Source organism: Protobothrops mucrosquamatus, unplaced genomic scaffold (genome assembly GCF_001527695.2).
Source record: "Protobothrops mucrosquamatus isolate PMUCROS unplaced genomic scaffold, P.Mucros_1.0 scaffold857, whole genome shotgun sequence".
NCBI lineage: Eukaryota > Metazoa > Chordata > Lepidosauria > Squamata > Viperidae > Protobothrops > Protobothrops mucrosquamatus.
The window spans coordinates 348692-368487 of NW_015387112.1; the positions used below are offsets into that span (position 1 = coordinate 348692).

The 19796-nt window shown below is 39.3% G+C and overlaps 1 protein-coding gene across 5 annotated transcripts in view; it reads left to right on the plus strand.

Annotated features, from left to right (window-relative positions):
* Positions 1–19796, plus strand: part of OLFM2 (olfactomedin 2) — a 154773-nt gene that overhangs the window by 115832 nt on the left and 19145 nt on the right. For all 5 annotated transcript variants that reach the window (XM_015819074.1, XM_029284706.1, XM_015819075.1 and 2 more), the window contains one exon: positions 15438–15657. In XM_015819074.1, the coding sequence (XP_015674560.1) occupies positions 15438–15657 (220 nt within the window). The remainder of the gene's footprint in view (positions 1–15437; positions 15658–19796) is intronic.

Here is a 19796-nt window from a genome sequence, read left to right on the forward strand (position 1 = left end):
GACCCCAGTTTCACAAGCATTTTTCTATTCGTTTCTTTTTACTAAAAATACTTTTTTTTGTTTTACTCTAGAGTGCACTCTTTTGCAAACATTGTTTCCTTAATATTATTTATTCTTGTGTACGTTTCTATGCTTAATTTTTTGAGATGCAAAATGTGCGGCAAAATTCTAAAAAAGTGTATGTTTTGTATATTTATTAAAGTATATGTACTCACTGCACCCTGGTTCTTAGTTTAGTTGGAAAGATGTAATTTTATAGTATAAATATTTAGATGAATTTAACGTACCCTTACGGAGCAGTTTAATTATGATGGTTATTGTTATCTACAATAACAATAGGGTCATCTACTGTTTAGATGGCAATGTCCATAGCATTCAGTTTCAGGTCAAACTGATTTCTGTTAAAAATTTAATAACAGGGACTAGATGCCTGGCAAGAAAGATTTTGCTTGGATTTTGCCAGTTTCGCATTAAGATGAAGGTGATCTCAAGAATAGTTTTCAATTACTAGTTTGCATAAAGTTAAATGTAATTCATAAGGATTGATGGGAAAGAAGCTGTCTTGTACTTATTAACTGTCCTTGATCACATCCATCTTCATGATCAAGTGATTATTCAGGGAAACAATCATTTGGGGCATGGAGCAGATGGGAAGGAGAAATGAAATGCTAATCAGTGTGCAGCTAATATCAGTTAGGAGTGCCAGTAGCTTCATAGAATGGACTCATTTGCATAACCTTTGCAAAATTGACGGGAGTGTTACTTTTGTCCCTAAGAAACCAAGATAGATAAAGAACTAACATTAGGCCAAACAAGAGAAAGGATTTTGTCAATTATATGAGAGCTGTTTGAGACTAGAATGGGCTGATCTTAACAAGGAAGGAAATTGGTTTTGCTTCAGATAACTTTGGTAAATGCTGAAGATGCTTTGAGGGTTATGTTTAAAGTGCAGCTACTGTATCTTATTTATAACATTTTAAAGTAATCTCGATAATATCTCCCTTTTGTAACCTCCTGTGTCTTCCCGTTACTTCTTCCATTTTTTTCTCTTCCCCTCCCAAAAATAAAAATGGCTAAAGGGAAGGTGAGAGATTAGGTCCACAATGCCCTTTGATTGGTGGTATGCAGAGACCGGATGTCTGAAAGAACCCCTAGGGAATGTTAGGCAAGATTATTGATTGTAGATTGTAGCAGTTATAACCCATTTTTGTACCATTTTTATGCCAATTGAAAACAAGAATACTTGCTGGGCAGACTATTCTTATAACATGGATTCATTATATGTGGCAGCTTCTTGGCATATCAAGGCTGTGAATTAATTAGGAACTTATCTCTCTTTTTTAATGGGGTACGTTAGTAGAGTGAGCAGACTCACTTGCACTGGAAGTGGGAATACCTTTGGAATTCTTCTGTTGTGCTTCTGAGAAATGATTTTGGAGAGAATAAGATTGGGTTCTGGGCTAGGAACATAAATCTACTGAAGCAGATGAAGCTTGTTTGAGTTATGAGGCCTGAGTTCCTAGGGCTGGATTGGGCCTCTGAAAAACTTGGGTGCAGCCTCTGAAAGATCCGCAAAAGCAGTCATCAAAGTTTAATTTTTAATATGCCCAAGGGAAAAATATGAATTACATGAATAGGAAATCAAATATCAACTATATTTAATTTTAATTAAGTGGAAATTTAATTCATGTCTTTTTTTTCCTCCTGGTGATTCCCCTTACTTGTGGATGTATGTCCCCTCCCCCCCAATAGCACATTTCTGGAAAGCATTCTATACAGAAAATATTCTATATCCCAGCTGTAGTAGCTTTGGTGCCTTCAGATGTTGTGGTAAGATGTTATTTGGTTTAACAATACCTGTGTGGCAAAGCTCCACATGCAGAAATTCCCTGATTTATGTATACAGTATAAATGTTACCCTTTCCTTCCCCCCCCCAACAAGGTTGATGAGTTCTTTAACGAATGTATTTGTGCTTTCCCTCAAATATCTGATTGGTCATAATGGGGCAAGGCAATCACATCTATTGCCCAATTAGTACCTCTTTCCAGCAACCCAGAAAATGGAGTCTGTAAACCCATCCTGCAGATTCACAGGCTAAAAATGAGTCCTAGAAGAGATTGGAAGAAAGAACTTTCTGCTCATCTTGCATGCAGCACCAGAGAGCTACACATAGACACACGGTGATGCTACTGATTTATTAGTTTGATTTTCTCAGGCAGAGATGATATAACAGTCTGAAGTCCATTGCACAGAGCTTCATTCTTTATTTAAACATGCCCAGTGTTTTCATCTCAGAACTGATCTACAACCATTCAAGGGAGGACTTCGGGAATTGAAACCAAATTCCAATCCTATTAATACTCTTTTTTCTTTCCATGTGACAGCCTGCTGTCTGCACTAACATCCTTGTATTGGTTTTTTTTCTACAGCCATAGTTGAAGAGCTAGATCAAAGGAGGAGACATTTTTATACACAAAGTTAGTTTTTGTTTAAATTTCAAGAGGATTTTGATCTTAACTCTTATAAAAGCAAATGTGTTAACTGGGAGTAGAGATAGGAGTTGGAAGCAATCCCTCTCTTCATACATTGCAAACACACACTTTACTGAACTGTCATCTTTGATCACTTGAGTAACATTGGAGGAAATAACACGGAGGGGAGACTTTCCCTCTTCTTTCTATGGGTCCCCCACTGCTCACTGCTTGGGCCAGGGAGCAAGATGGGGATTGAAGAGTCATGTGGAGATTTCCTGTAGGCTGAATCTAGTCCTTAGGCTGAAAGTCCACCACTTCTAAATCCAAAAGTTAGGAGTCATATCTGGAAAACAATGCGAATAAGAATGGAATTAGCCATATCCATGATCAGGAAATTAATTCCTTTCCAGATGAATATTTTGGGATACTTTCCTATCCCATCCCCACAGCTGAGCTGTTGATATACAAAGCATTTGGAGATGTTAAACCCTGCTGATTTATTCCCAGAGAGACAGAAATCTTATGGCCATGTTGACACCTTTCCTTACTGTGAAAGACAACCAAAGGAAATGTAGGCATGAGCTGCATGGCCTTGGATCTGCCTTGGGTCTTGCAGAAGACAAGATATTGATTAAACATTGGAGCTGTAGTAGACAGTTTGGGTAGTTTTAACGTCAACATGCAGGGGGTGAACCTCAGGGACCACTGGGCAATGCAGCAGAGGAATACGGCTGAGAAATAGGGAACTTTGAGAGAAACTGAGACAACAAGTGGAGGGACTAAGCATGCTTCCTTCCTACCAAACAGCTGCTCAAGGGTAATTTGAAGGAAGTGTGAGGGAGGCAATTGTTTAAGCCCCAAATATACCTGTTTATTAAGGAGATGGAGCAGTGATGTCAGTTCAGTAGAAAATAATCTCTCAGGGAGACAAAATGAAAGAAGTAAAATGGCCATTTCAAGGCATAGTTCAATATTTCAAGAGCTAATGATTGTGGAACAACATCACTTTGGCATTATCTTGAATATCTAAAAGAAACTGGTGGTTTGCAGAGAAGCAGCTAGGGCGTTAAATGAGAGCACATATACGCTATAAGTTGAGCCATCTCCTTTTTAAATACAGAGCGGCCCTATCAGTGATCCCAATGACTGATTCTTTGAGCATGCCACTTGAGCACCATGGACAGCAGAATTCCAGAGAACCTGGCCGGAGAAAGTTGCACATTCATCTGTGGGATCAGCAGGAGAGGAAGGGAGTTTATTGAAAAATGGTGAGGAGCACCGTCACATATAGAATATCAGGTTCATTCTGTAAAATCACCTGATATGGCTGAAAATCTCTTCTGCTCAAGATCTTGGCACTAATCAGTGGTAATCAGTTGTAGACAGTTCTGAGCTAGATGGACCATAACTGCAGTTTAGTTTAGGATAAAGCAGCAGGCCAAGTATTGGAATAATTAACAGCAGATTGAGGAACAGAATATGATTCCAGATTCTCATTAAACATCTCCCCAGTTTTGGTTTGGCTGTGTTTCAAAGTTAGAAGCAATGCATTAGGAACCTTCCATTGTTCCAGGGTTGTTATTTTTCTTATTGCTAAATTCTGTTTCAATGAATACTCTATATGCACAGTTTGCCACAATTTCTATTCTTTCATTCTATTATTTTCCATTAGCACTTCAACATTACCAAACTGATGTGAAAAAGGCAATGCTAATTATCAGTTGATAATTATCAATTGTAAATAAAACAAGGGTGGGAAACTTGTGATTCTCCAAATATTGTTAAGCTTATAACTTCCAGTGTTCCTCCCTATTGATGATGCTGATTTGAACTTCTGACAACCTCAGTTAAGCAGTTTGTGATAACCACAGGTTCTCTATCGTTGGAGGGCATTTCTGTATATGTCCATTATTTTTGCCAAAGGTTGAGGGATATGTGGACACATCACATGTATCAGTCCAGGAAAAGAAAAAATTGGCAGGCTATATTGCTGCTGGGTGCACTTCAGCTCCCAGAATTCTTAGCAATGGCCATGCTGGTTGAGGACTCTGGGAATTGAAATCCATATGTGGGAAGGTTATCCAAGTTGAGAAAGGCTAGCAGAGTTTGTAGGAGATGAAATTGAGATGATTTATTTATCACTGTGGTTCCCTGGCAAAAAAATGATGCAAGATCCTTATGTATTCAGATCTTGCTGTTGCTTAATGAATCTTAGAACTTCTTTGTGCATCATATGAAGGCCAAACACAGATCAGCAGCTTGACAGTGCATCCTAAGGGAGCTGCAGTGTTGTTATCTCTGGTAACCCTTAATGCATTTTTGTGGATGCCGGGACTGAAAAGTTGATGCTTTATGGATTTATTATTGTGGGATATGGGGAAAAGAGATCGGAAAAAGAGGGCAGAAGAAGAGATTTTCCTTCTTTTCTATTTCTTTTTCTACTTTCCTTTCTGCATCTTCTACTCTTCTTTTAATTTGTATTATTTTACCATTTGTAATTACTGTACTCTAATTATAATCTTTAATAAAATCACTATTTAAAAAAGGAAGAATTGCGACCAGCCACTGGATTTTGATAAATGTACCTGCTACTTACAATTTGCATTTGCTAGAGCAATGCCATCTTGCCAGGGCCAAACTCACTTACAAAAGGATGGGGGGGGAGGTAGGAGCTATGGACCCATGCAGGTTTACTGCATTTGGAAATGATGTAATCCAGTCTTTCAAAAGAACCAACTGAACCCTTGGTTCATCATATTCATATGACTTACATACATAGAGTACCATCTGAATCATTGAAGTGACTCTTGACTTCTAGAAGTATGTGGGTACTGATTTTCTGCATTGGAAGGTCTTTTTATAGCAAGTAGGATCTGGTGTAGCCACAGCGCTTTCAGGCTGGCCTTCCCCAAGAGTGAGGGAATACGCTGAGGAAGGTGAGTTGGTGAATTGATTGCTTTGCCTTAAAAATGGTTAATATGCTGAGGAAGGTGAGCTGGTAAATTGATTGCTTTGCCTTAGAAATGGTTGCTCTTGATAATCTCAGTTTGCAGAGCTGAGTCATGAATCAGCCAAGGGAATATCATCTCTGCAATTAAAACCCAAGCAAATCAACACAATCCTTTCCCCCTCCCTCCAGGCAAGGAGAGGTTGGCATTGCTGATAAATGAGCACAGACCATTCGCATTCTGGGCCTTTTGCCATTCAATTACCTTTCCTGGTAATTTTTCAAGTCTAGCCAGGGTGATTACAGCCATTTGCTGCGAATAATGGGCATCTGGTTTGTGCTTGGTTGAGAGGGGAGTAGCGAGCTGAAGTGTCCTAATGACAGCTGGGAGAGAGCTAGCTGCTCAGAAAGTCTCTCTTGATTAAACCCCAGGCTGCCAGAATCTATATTCCCCTCCATTTATGTCTGCCATTCTGTGCTACATTTGATTGCATGTAAGGCTATGATCAGTTCAGGGTCAGCCCTCAAAGTAGGCTATAAGGAGGAGATTCTGCTCTATGTAAGGAATGGCAAGTTTCCTGTGTCACTAGACGAAGACAGTTAAGGTAGCAGCTTCAGGATATCCAACCATCTGAAGAAGATTTGAGCAACATGGTTAACATTTAACCATTCTTCTGTTCCTTGGTTAGCTTTTCCTTACCTGGCTAGAAGTTGGCTTCCAGCCTTCACAAGCAGTTGGCTTCCAGCCTTCACAAGCAGTCTTAGATTAGAGGTGACCCATAGGCCATATACTTTCACCATCTTAATGGTGGTCCTCGTGGGCTCCTGGAATAGGCAGGACCTTTTTATGTTAGGGAACTGGGGAGATTTAATATATTAATTATTCAAATTTATATGGCTGCCCATCTCACAAAAAATGACCCTAGGTAGTAAACAACAAATCAAATATATAAAACTATACAAAAATAATCATTATAAAAATATAAAAAATCATTATTAGGAAGTAAAATATTATCTAAAAATTAAAATATATAAATCACAAGGCATGGAGAGAGTGAGTATATCAACCATAGTGCCTCATCTAAGGCACCATTATGTCTCTTGTTTCCTGGACCCCCAAGCTGGTGACTGATTCTTCCTAAATGCTAAATGCTCAATGAACAGCCCAAAATATTCCAACTAATACACTCCAGTGATAGCTTCTAGCCAGGTAGCAATTAAGGCAAAGTACAGTTTCTTCCAGCTTGGAAACAATGGGTTATACTCATCCCATATAAACTCCTTGAGACAGTTTAGACACTAGCAGGCAAACAGATCCCTTGAGATCATTCATACCAGTAGGTGTCATATCTCCATCAGTAACCAGTCCCTTTTTTAATCCATATCAATAAAATGTAACCATGACTAAATTAAAATTATAAGTCTGGATCGATGTCTGGAATATAAACACACCTACACAACTTTTAAATTATTACTCAAGGAATAATAGCTAACAGTCCACTCCTATAGGCTTGTTCAAAACATTCACGATCTGTCAGATTCCCAGATCAATTCTAAAGAAAGGTTTTGTACTTTAAGAAATCATTCCAAGAGTGTCCTTCCATTCATAGAAAGTTTGTTCTGAAAGCTTCTGAACAAGAAGCTCTAGGAATGTAACATGTTGCCTCTGAAGCCCAAATATTTGGTCATCCTCTGGCAACCTTTAGCAAGTACACTTACACAAGGATCTACTGTGGCATTGCAAGTCACAAATGTTCAAGCAGCTTGCTCACATACCCAGATTGACAGAACCAAAAAGTATCCAGCCCCAAATGATAGGAAGCCAGTTAACTCAAACTGACCTGTGATAACTGATTACAGTTATTTAACTTAGGGTGATTATAAATGATTTTCCCCCTGCCAAATGTAATGTACACAGGTCAATTCAATTCTCTCTAATATATGTTGCAGACTGCTTATCTAGCATATGTATGGCACCTTGAAAAGACATCTGGATTGCATCCTTGCCACTATCAATGCTGCAAACCACACACACACACACACACACACACACACACACACACAACATTAACCTGTACTGGGTCATGCTCAGAGCATGATTTTCACTACATTGCCTTCTTTTCCTGAAAAATAACTTCATCTTATACGCTGCAATAACTGGACACATCAGTGATCAGATACAGCCCCTTGAAGTAGAACTGGTCAGGAAACAGATATCATAAGAACTAATGGAACACTCCTTTATTGTTGTAGGGCATAATAACAGAATCTTGAAAGACTGACAGAGATTCCCTCTCTCCCCCCTCCCCATACTAAAAAGAATCAAGGTGAGAAAATCTTGAGGGTTTTTTTCCCTCCCTGCTTCTTGTCTGTCCAGACTGAGCTGAGGTTTACTTGGTTGAATTCCTTCTCCAAAACTATCTCTGTAGTCCTCTCCAGTACAGAGTACAGTACTCCTCTGCCATGGTGGGAACCTTCCAAAATTTGATGAACCACAACCACCAGCCTCAGGACATGGCATCACCCAGGGTAAGGGCTGCTAGGAGTTTTACTTCAGCAACACCTGGAATGAGGATACATGTTCTTCACTTTTCTTTATATCATTCCATGCACTTGCCCAGGGAGCTGTTATTCCCTGTAAGCCTAAGAATAAACCATTTTCCCAACCCTTTCTTTCAACGGGCACATTCTAATTGCTTAGCCTTTCTCTGTACAATTTGTGGCTGTGTACGTGGTTTCCCCTGCTCCTAATTTCACCCTGAAATATCCTTGCTTGGACATCCTGGTCTCTGTGTGCTGTTATAAAATATTGATTTCCTTCTGCTGGATGCTCTGAAATGGTAAGCCACTGTGCCTATCTCCCCAAATAATCATTCTGCCCCATTATTGCCAAACTCATTAGAATAGATGGAGCCTTTCCAACTTACCATCTCTTGGATTGCTGCTTTTATTTGCTAGCAAGACGGCAGATATAACCTCCATCCCAGATTGAGACCACTGGTTCTGGCAGTGGTAAAGTGGCAGCCATTGGACAGATGTTCCCCACTATCATGCTATCAAGCTGTTAATTAGCTCACACATAAAAACATTTAGCAGGACACAAGAGGAGAGGGAGACAGATTCGTGACCCTGATATTCAGACAGCAATCTGCTTATAGGCTGTCTGGTGTGCATGTGCATGAGCAGACACATACAGCCAGGTTCGTTCCTTCTCATTACAACAAGTAGATGCACTCCACGGAAAGAGAAAGAAGATCTTGTCTGAAGGTGCACGTGCCTATGGTAGCCTTCCCTGATTTAGTACCTTCCAGAAGTGAAGCTGTGGTCACATCAGATGGCACCACGTTGGAGAAGACTGGCTTCAGTGTCTGTGCATTAATTAAATCATCTCTGAAAAGGCCACATCTACTCTCCAAAACTTCTGGGAAGTGAAGATGCCTCCTGAGTCCTGGAGAGCATTCCAGAACCTATTATAAGAAGCATGGCATATTGTTTGGGAGGCAGAGCACCAAATTATTTTCTAATGGAAAGGATAGTCTTCCAAAATTCAAAGCAGGCTAATAGTACAAACAGCTTTTCGCCAAACTCCAAAAATTAGATACACATACACACTTTACGATTGGGTCATATATCAGGAATGGACAGCTTATGGGACACATGTAGCCCCAACAGCAATTTTGTGGTTCCCCAGAGCACTCGAGTTAACATGATCAAAATTCAAAGGCAAAAATGGCTGATTTCAACTGCATTATGTTTTCTTGGTGTATATGTTGGATAAAATTCATATTGTTCTGTTTAAGTGCAATGGTCTCCCTCACAATTAAAAAAGTCAAACTTTTTCTCACTTCCCAAAGCCATTATGTCACCAGCAATTTTCCATACAGTTTCCCAAAGACTCAATCCAATAAATAACAATGGAACTATATCCTCCAACTCCAAGTACAGTTGCACGCTCCAGCCTTAAACAATGTTGGAAGGCAGTGGAATTTTCATTGTCAGGCCACATCTTTTAGCAGTTGGCATTTTCACTTACTTCCAACAATTGGCAAGTTTGGTTCCAGCATGGTAAGCATATGAGGATCAGTTTCTTATCTCTAAATAGATGTTCTGGTATCAGAAAATGTTACATTTTGCATTGTTTGAATTTCATCTAAGGGCTTACAAAAATGGAATTTAGTGGTATTACTCCCAAGGAAAAATGCACTCTTAAGCTGCAATTCAGTCTGTGCCTTCTTAGGAATTTACTTGGAATTCACAGAAATTGAACTCACAGAACTCAGTGGAATTCACTTCTACATAGATATCACAGGATTCCACCATTCATTTCCTTGTCCTACTATTGTTCAAATCTTGGAGATAAATTTGTCTTCTGCTTACTATGAGTGAGTTGTATCTCTTACATCCATAGAAATCTGAATATAAAGTGTGTAGAAGACTTAGAAGAACTATACAACCTCTCTCTCTCTCTCTCTCTCTCTCTCTCTCTCTCTCTCTCTCTCTCTCTCTCTCTCTCCACTGCAAATTTTTCTCAGATACTTAGATACTTATTTGACTTTGTAGATTTTCTTACGTTCTCCCATCTAAGTACTAATTAGCTTTTTCAAGATCAACTATAGCTGACTTCTGTAAAGCAAAATAGGAGACAGATTTATGCATGTAACTATGGCCTTTCCTCATTACTAAATAATAGGGCTACCTACCTATTCTTCAGTCAGCAGAAAGCTGGATCAGCATGAAATCTATGGTCCCCACTGCTGATTTCCTACCTGTTGTTCTGGGATTGCAAAGCAGTTTGAAAAGCACTGTCATGAACAATGTCAATGAATTATCATTCATGTCTTATTTCTGGTTGTGTGCGTTTGTGTATTGGCGAGAAAACTAGTTATAAAAATTATAATGAAACCAATTACATTAATAGCTAATATTAAGGCACCTCATTGGCTTTCCTAGTTTCTTGGCTGTGAAGGAAATGGGGGGGGGGGGAGGATTATACTTGCAAGATTGGTGTCAGCTTTGCAGGATAAACCAGACAGGAATCACAACCAGATGAGCTAATTTTATGTTATTGTAAAGCTACATTGACAGACTCTTGCAAGACTGAAAGTACAATCCTACCACACACACTTCTTCTACAGCCCAAGAAACTAGGGGAGATCTTGCTCTGTCGACTATCCAATTGTGGTCTCTATGGATCAAGATCTTTCCCAAGTACTATTATACCCGTGAAGTTGATTTCTTTGTCTGATCTGATTTATCTGATCTGGTTTGGTCTGGCTGGTATATGTAGTGGGACAGATAGTACCAGGATCAAGCAGAAGTTTCATTTTGGAACTGAACCATTCAAAATTATTTGTTCCACAGAAAAATTCCATGGACAGAATTCCATGCACAGAATGTTTTGGACATTTCTCATTCTGAAAATTGCTATGCACCTTCATGCCTGAACAGTTTTGGTAGGTAGAACTCTACAATTAATATCTAGTAAGTTATTTCTGTCCACCAGGCCTAACGTTAATTAATTTGTAGATCCATACAGGAAAGAGGAGTTCTGTGATAAGGTGTTTTAGTTTTTTCTTGATACTAACATTCCACTTCCAGAAGCTGGTGTTGCTTCAGGGATGGGAAATAAGACAAATTGTGTTAAAAGAAAACAGAGGCTTGACTTTTAGGCTACAGCTGGAAGCTGTGCTTAGGTTGACCCTTAGCACAGGCTTCTCAATATCAGAAGAAAGTAGCAGGTAGTATTTCTAACTAGCTGCCTTTCAATTTTACACCTTTATTACCTCTCAGGGGAGCTGACGTTTGCTATAGTGTTATGAGCAGGATGCCAAATAATCGATAATGTAGTTTCAGAGGCGCCTGTCCATTACACAAAAAAAGAAAGGGTGTGTGATTGGTTGCTTCTTGATAAAGACTTATAACCTATAATGGCCAGGCTGCCATCCTTACTTTGAACTGGTGGGGGGTGCCTATCTTTGCTTATGTCTCACTTACCATCCAGAACAAATGAGGAATATGATTCAAGATTTTAGACTATGCTCTTGAGCTACGTGTAAAAAGGAAGTTAGCTGAGCACCATAATTGTTATTAACCTTGAATTGGGAAGCAAATAATGCTTTCTGCATGTTTATGAAGCCATCTGTATTCTAGGAGCTTGGTGGCCCTAGTAAACAATGTATAATAAACCCATTGATCTTCATTAGGGGATGGAGAGAAGAAAAAAATAACATTTATGTGTTTGGGTGAGAAGAAAGCTGAAATAACCCAATTTCATATATATATATAGTTACAGTAATTGATACACGGAAAACTACAAAATCAAACTCTAGTCGCCAAAATCCTACTGGGGGGGAGGGGCGCTTCAGTCACACAGGCTCTAATCTTTTTTCTTCATGGCAATAATTCAGTTACTGTACAGAAATAGCGTAGGAGGAAATTGCCACAATCTATATGCTCAACAAGCTTATGGGTAAGTTAAAATGGCTTATGAATCTCATAGAACCTCATGGCTTAGGTTACTCCATTTCAGGATAAAATTTAAGAGGCAGATTTTCATCACTATCAGATGATGACGGAGACATTCCAGGTATCTTTTTATGTTGCCAGCAGAATGGCTAACATGCTGTCAGCATTCCAGAATAGGGTCATTCCATATCTAAATCAATATTTGCCCATTCTTTCTCTTTGTTTCCTTTGAAATCTGTCTTGTTACCATTATTGTACTGGAAACATCCACAACAATCCTGCAGTTGAAAGAATTGAGGGGTCCTTGGTGCTCTCTGGGCATGGTTGCTTTCTTGCAGACATTTCATTACCCAAACTAGGTAACATCATCAGTGCTAGTAAAGAGTGGGGTTTGCTCTCAGTTTATATTCCAGTGGCTTGCCCTGTCTCTGTCAGTGGGAGTGATCTTGGGAGTTTCTTTGGTTGGGCTGTTTACTATTAACTTGTTTGGCAGTTCCTGGATTGGGGTATTGTTTACTTCTTGACTGTTGGTCTGATGTTAATCTTGGTGTTAATCTCTGCTCATCTCATCTCAGCTAATTGCTGGTGGGGAGAAGCTTTGGTCTTTTTGTTCGCTTTTTGGCTTGTTTCTTTTGCATAGTCTGTAGATATTGTTTATGTCTCTGTGTCTATTGATAGCTAATTGTCAGAGTACCAGGCTTCAAGAAATTCCCTAGTGATTTTGGACTTGGCTTGGCCTAGGATGGTCACATTGGAGGAGAGGATCAACGGGTGCAGAGAGCTATCAAATATTGACCTGCTTGGAATTATCTGCAACAAAAAATAATTCATGTTTTCTGCAGGCTTAACACAGTGATATGAAAATCAGCATGGATTAGGTCTTTTTATCTTGGCGACAAAACTCCAGATAGTCACTAGGTTGGAACAAAGAGTTCATATTTTCTACTAGGGGTAGAAAACCAGAGTTTTAAAGCCTTGATCTGGTAGTCTGAGCATAGATTTAAAAAGATAAATATTGCTGAATGTATTTAGAATTCATTTAAAATACACTGTAAAGGTTTGAAAAATGATGGACTGACTGTCTGGAAAGCCTCATAGAACTTGCATCTTATTGCCATGTTTTCAACAGATGCTTTGTGTCACTATACTCCTTCCCAGTTGCAGCAGTTTGCTAAATTTCTATTTATAATATCTATCTATTGGGAGTCAGATGATGCACAATAATGTAATACATGAATGTGATTGCTTTGAAACAGATGGGCATAAATAAAATGTGTTTTATTGCATATGAGATTTTTCCCTTGATTTTTCCAGAAAGTAATTCTAATTAAACTAGCAGAATATACATTCAAGGCTTTTGGAGATGGTTATTAAACTATGTTACATATTTTTACTTCTTTCTGTAAAATGGGTATGAGGTTAGTAAATTTATATAGTCACATTTCTTTTCAGGTCTTCTGCTACTAATTGAAAGTTCTCAGTACAGCAAACGTCTCTGTTCCTCCTATTAAATGTTCAATTTTTTTTTTAGAATTTTCCATATTTTCCAGCTTCCTAATAATTATTATTGATGAACTGTTTGTATTGTGGATTAATCTTGTTTATTGCTTATTTTAATTGTATTATTACTGTTTATTGGTGCTCCCTGAGTTGCCTTGTGGCTTAAGTTGATGTCATCCATTTTGGAGCCTTCTCCATTACAGGGAAATAATGAAGTATACATAAAGACTTTCAGTACATTGGTCAAATCAATAATCTTGCTGTAAAACAAGAATACTAATTTTCACAGTGATATTTCTTCACTAAACCTTAGGTACATTGTAACCTACATTTATCAGTAAGTTTTCATTTTAGCATGTGTTTGTATATGATATGTCAGGCCTTTCTCTCTCTTTCTTTCTTTCTCTCTCCCTCCCCCCTTCCTTCTTTCTCTTTTGCAACTTTTCTGGAAATTTTGGAAAGAATATGAATCATGCTGACCTTTGCATGAACATAGGACTACTTCTGAAAATTCATAGTAAATGTCATGCTTTTATTGTAGGTTTCAAAGGAGAACTCGAACTGTAAACAAAGTAATGTTGAAGGAAGCAAATCGTTGATTTATGCCAATCATAGGAGTGTCTCCAAGAGTCTGTGCTCTCCCATGGCTCAGCTCTCAAGCCTTGTTTACTGGAGATAGTCCTGCATTGTTTTATTGGCTGTCCAGTCCAATTCTGATTTAAAAGTGACTGTAAAATGGGAGAGTTGTTCATACAGTTAGCAGACAAAGAGCAGTTTGAATAGGTACTCACAATACTTGATTCCATCTATTGCATTTCCACTGAGTCTGAAATACTGCTTTCCAGATTTGGTTTTTATATGTACATCAGCACATATTAATGTTCTGCAAACCTGCATTCTCTAAGCTTCTCTTTATTGGCAATGCATAAATGGCCATTATACTTATATATTTAGATAAAGTGTGCCCATATACATACTTGACTGAAAAAAACAGAAAAGTAGATATGGGTTCTATCAGCAGAATGTCCAACCTGAACCTTAAAAATGGGCTATAAAAAGCAAAGACAGTCAAAGAATTTTATTTGACAACCTTTTCTGCCACCGCTCCCGCATTGTGAAACATTCTGTCCCCAGATGTGAGGAAAGCCCCCAGTCTCTTGGCCTTCCACAAAGTGGTCAAAACTTGTCTCTGCGGGCCTTGCAAAGAGGGCACAGAGGCCCTCTCAACTGTGGGGCTGGCTAGTCTCATGAGACGCCCTCCCCCCCCCCGCCTTGCAACGACCAAAATTAAATGGCTAATCTTCGGATTTTTACCTTTTTGATGTTTAATTGCCAGTAGCCTTATCATTTAAAAATTGTTAATTCTAATTTCATTTTAATGTTAATTTTTATACATTGTTTTATTTATCGATTATATTGCATTGTACACCACGTAGAGTTCCTCTTTGAGGGAGATGAGCAATTTGGAATTATGAAATGGATGGATGGATGGATGGATGGAAGGAAGGAAGGAAGGAAGGAAGGAAGGAAGGAAGGAAGGAAGGAAGGAAGGAAGGAAGGAAGGAAGGAATTCACTTAAAAGGATCTTGAAGAAAAAAAATATATCTTATTAAGATAATTTTCATAAAGCGAAGCCAAGATTTAGGAAACATTGCAATGCAAGCTTCGGAGGTTCCAAGAACTCTTCACCAAACAATAAAAATGATCTGGGTTCACAAAGAATGCTTGGAAAATCCAAAATGTTCATATTATTTTGCATTCCTTGTACTGGTCTTTGAAAAGTTGTGGGAGAACAGTGCTTTTTGAAGGAGGGCCTAGTTGGCTGGCTGAACTTTCAACTGGCCTACTGCCAGAAGGAGAAGGAATTATGCATTGTTTCATTGCTTATTTTCTCCTGTTTATTTTCCGTTCACATAGGGTGTATGTTCTGCATCAGAAACTCTAGTCTAGTAGAGCCAGTAAACAGTAGCAAAGTCAAAGTTTAAAAAGTGACCATGTTACCCTCTCCTTTTGCTCCCAATCACTGGATTTTTCTTGTCTTCACCATCAGGAGCTCAAGGACAAAATGACGGAACTGATGCCCCTTATTCCTGTATTGGATCAGTACAAGTCTGACACTCGTACCATCGTGCAGCTCAAAGAGGAAGTGAGAAACCTTTCAGGCAGCCTGCTTCAGATCCAGGAAGAGATGGGTGCCTACGACTACGAGGAACTCCAACAGCGAGTGCTGATTTTGGAAGCTCGTTTGCATGCCTGCATGCAGAAGTTAGGTAAGGCATTCTGAGGTTTCTTTTCTCCCCTCTCCGATGAGCTGAGCCACCCATTGCAATGCAGTATGTTTTCAAGCCTTTTTGGGAATGAAAGAAAGTCCAGTTCTCCTTCACAGTTCAAGTGGACATAGATCATTGTTGGTAAATGACAGCCCATTCACCTCCTGTAGGTCTTGGTTGCAAGGAATATAGTCAAGAGTTGTGGGTGGCTTACTCCACTTTCCTGCTAGCCAAACATAATCAGCTGTTCTAAAATTCTAGTTTCAAATAGTAATAAAGGAGAATATTTGTAGCTCAGGATTGACATGAGGGGTCTTTGGTGCCAAGTCCAAAATTGCTAGGGAATTTCTAGACAAATCAGCCACCAGTAGATACATAGACATTAACAACATCTATAGACTATCCAAAAGAGACTGTCACCCAGCCCAAAGGAGAACAAAAAGACCCAAGCACCTCTTCACCAGCAATCAGCACCCAGATCAGCATAGATAAATTCCAAGGTTAACATCAGACCAACAATCAAGTAAAAAATACCCCAATTAAGGAACTGCTAAAAGAAGCCAACAGCAAACAGTCTAATCAAAGAATCGCTAAGACCACCGCCACCAACACTTTTAGGTAAGCCACTAGAATATAATCTGACAGCAAACAGCACTGATTATGTTACCTAGTTTGGGTAATGAAATGTCTGCAAGAAAACAAGAAAGCTCAAAGAACACCAAGGACCCCTCAGTTTTAAGTAGGCCTGCCACATTTTCCTCCCATTAGCTGATCACGGAAACCAACTTTAAGCAAACGTACTTTACTGCCTCTGGAGTGGGAGTTAACAACAGCCCAGAACTGGAGCATAATACTTTAAGCAGCATGATCTAAACTACTGATTATAAAAAAAATGTTTTAAAACAACAAAAAGAAAAACAACATTCCCACAAAAAAATGCAGATCCAGGGTATTTGAGAATTTTATCTGTTCAGGGTGATTCAGATTCTTGGTCAGATTTTCAATTGTTTTGAACATATTTTTCCTTGGAGATAGAACACAAAAAAGCAGAATGGAGCTTGAAATTGGGTTAGTACAGGGGTGTCAAACTCAATGAGGGCCACATCAGCATTGCGGTTGCTCTTGGGTGGGTGTGGCCTATTGGGTGGCCTACTGGGTGGGTATGGCCAGCTCTACATCGTTCGCCCCACTGCCTGCCGAAACCCCTCCCCCGGAGCCCATCAAGCCAGATATGTGAAGTAGGCGAAGGCCATTTGCTGGCCACTTCCAGGCGATGGTGCATTTCTTCATTCCTCACAAAGGGTGACACCTCCCCAGCATGCACCCAGGGGACGGGGCCAATGCGGCAGGGGCTGGTCCCTTGCTATTTCCAGATGGCCTTGTGGAGCTAAGACTGAATCCGTTTCAGCATAGATGGCCACCACAAAATTGTACATTGGCTCCTGGCTGGCCTGGGTCAGGGCCAAGGCAGAGGGGGTCGTTCCCTCACTGTTTCCAGAATGGCTTTGTGGGCCACATGAAACCACTTCGTGGGCCGCATCTGGCCCCCAGGCCTTGTGTTTGACATGTCTGGGTTAGTAGGATCTGAAGAGGCAGCTGTTCTTTCACAACTGAAATTTTTGTAACAGTATTCTATCTTTCATGAGCCAATTATTTTGTTTAGAGATTAACCAGGGATGTCCAAACTGAGAATAGGTGGTATTTTCTCATTTTGCCTGTAGCAAAGTCCATGTGCTATTATTGTCACTATTTTTATAACTGTCATTGTGTATGATGTTTTGCTAGATAAAATAAAACAGTGTCATTATAAGCTTTGAAGATTTTAGACATTAGGGCTCGTTCTTTTTTGCCCACAAAAATTGTTGCCTGTTAGTAGGTGTGATTGATGGTTGCCAGTTACTTTTACGAATAACTGTGCCGACACCATAATCACAACAAGGATATTTTTCAGATACTCTCTACATGATATATCTGGGCAATACCCATGTAACTGAGTTGTTATTAATAAAAATCTGCCAAACCTGCTTGTGCAGATTTATCTGCCGTTGGGCAAAAACATTTTTGACATGAAATTTTATCACTAGTGGCAGGTAAAAAGGAACAAAAGCCAACCTGAAAAAGGGGTTTTGGCCAGTGTAATTTCTCCCAGCCTTAATTTCACCAAATCCTAACCCTAATAGTTGAGGGTGGCAATGAGGTAGGGAGGGCCCTCTGAGCAAGACTATTCTCCAGAGCTGCAGTATAGGATCTGCCCTCATTTCCAAAATTGAACAATCATCCATTTGCCAATCTGGTTAGCTTCTACATATGGAATAAGGAGAGGTTATTGCCTAGTCTTTCTCTGCCGACAGCAACATGTATGGTAAGATCCTTGGTGGCATTTTGAAAATTTTGCAGTTTGTTCAAAGTTTTCCTGAATTTAGTCAGTAAATCCAAGATTTGTTGCTCGCCCAGTTTATTGAAGCCTTTTGGAAAAGTTGCTGACATTCTCCCCATGATGAGCAATGGGATAAAAAAAGAAAAACAAAAAAGACATTCAAATATATTCCAAACACAGATGTTTTTAAGAATAACCAAGGGTAAAAATATAATTAAAAGAAGCCTAGTTTAGGGAATGTGGTAGCCTTAGTCCCCTCTCTTGAGGCCCACCAAGTTCTCTGCCTTATCTGATACTTATGGGAAACTGACATACTTCAGAACCAAGACAGCAGCCAGTCACATCTTGAATTTTTAGAATTCCTTTGAAGCTGAATTCCTTCAGGCATTTTTGAAAAATAAAAATGATGAGTAACTGCAGCCCAGTGTCATTATTTTAGAATTGCACTGACCTGTCCAGAAAACAAGGTCAGTTGGAGTCAAAACAAATATCCTAGCTCTCAGAATATATGACAAGGAGCAATGTAAGATGTTGGTTTTGTGATAAATGGGTCTTTGAGGATGGACCATGCACTTCATGGCAATCCTTTGAAGGAGAGCTTCCATAGCATGCTCTCAAAATGTCACCCCTCAAAAAACTTTGGTTACTTATAGTTTCATCATGAGTGAACACCCATCTACTTCCAAAGTTTAAGAATCTTTGCTTGCCTATTGCCAGCAGATTGCATCCTTAGATGGCACAAGGAGAACTTTATTGCCAGCTAATAGATACATAATTTTTTTTTGCAGTCCAGATCTGGTGGCTCTATGTTTGCCTAATTGAGAAGGATCATTATATGGTCCACCTTTGTATAATAACTTAAAATGTTTCATTATAGAATCAATCATGGAGCAATAAATGACTTCCACCCAGGAGCACACTACATCTAAGGAAAGGTAGAGTTATATGTCACATAAATAATTTTTCAAATCCTGGAAAGTTAGCATGCCACAGAATAAAAATAAGGTAAAATCTTCACTTTCCTTTTTGGAAGTCCTTCAAATAAGGAATATCCAAATCTGTGGTTTTTGATTACAGATTGAAATGTATAATCCAGCAGCATCCACAAAGAAATTACAATCTGCAAAACGGCAGACATAGCATTGCAATTCAAGTCCTACATCTTTTGTACATATGTCAATATCAAAAGGGCTGAACCCTGTCCCTGTTTAATTGAACTATCCTGTCAGACTTGATAAAATTCTTTCATAGACGTAAAACCGGTATGCAATGTCCATCAGTTCGAGGGTACCACCAGAGTCTGGTGTTTCAGGTGGACAAGGCTAAGGTCCATTTTGAGATGGGATTCCAATGTTTGAAGGATTGAAAAATTGCCTTCAGCAATTGTGAAACTGAAGGCTTTCCGTTTTCCCCTTAAATTCTTCCCAACTCTCCAATGTGTCTCATGTTTTTGTCCTCACCCATTCTGGGACGCTTCGGAGGTTCAGAAAAGGATGGTGATTGGCTGCATTTAGCCCCCAGCCTCCATGCTTGTACACTGATCTAGAACAATCTGGTGTGGCCATGTTTAAGGGGGCATTTATAAAGGACAAATGCAATTGTGTACTCAGAATGGTGTAAAATATTTTTTTGTTTTCTGTTAGCTGCTACACCATAGATCTTTCTTATCCTTTTCAGGCAGCAGCTGTTGTTAGTTCTCCTGCGTTCTTGAGCTCCATTTGGTTTGCTGCACTGCTGGTACCTTGCAAATAATAATCTGGGC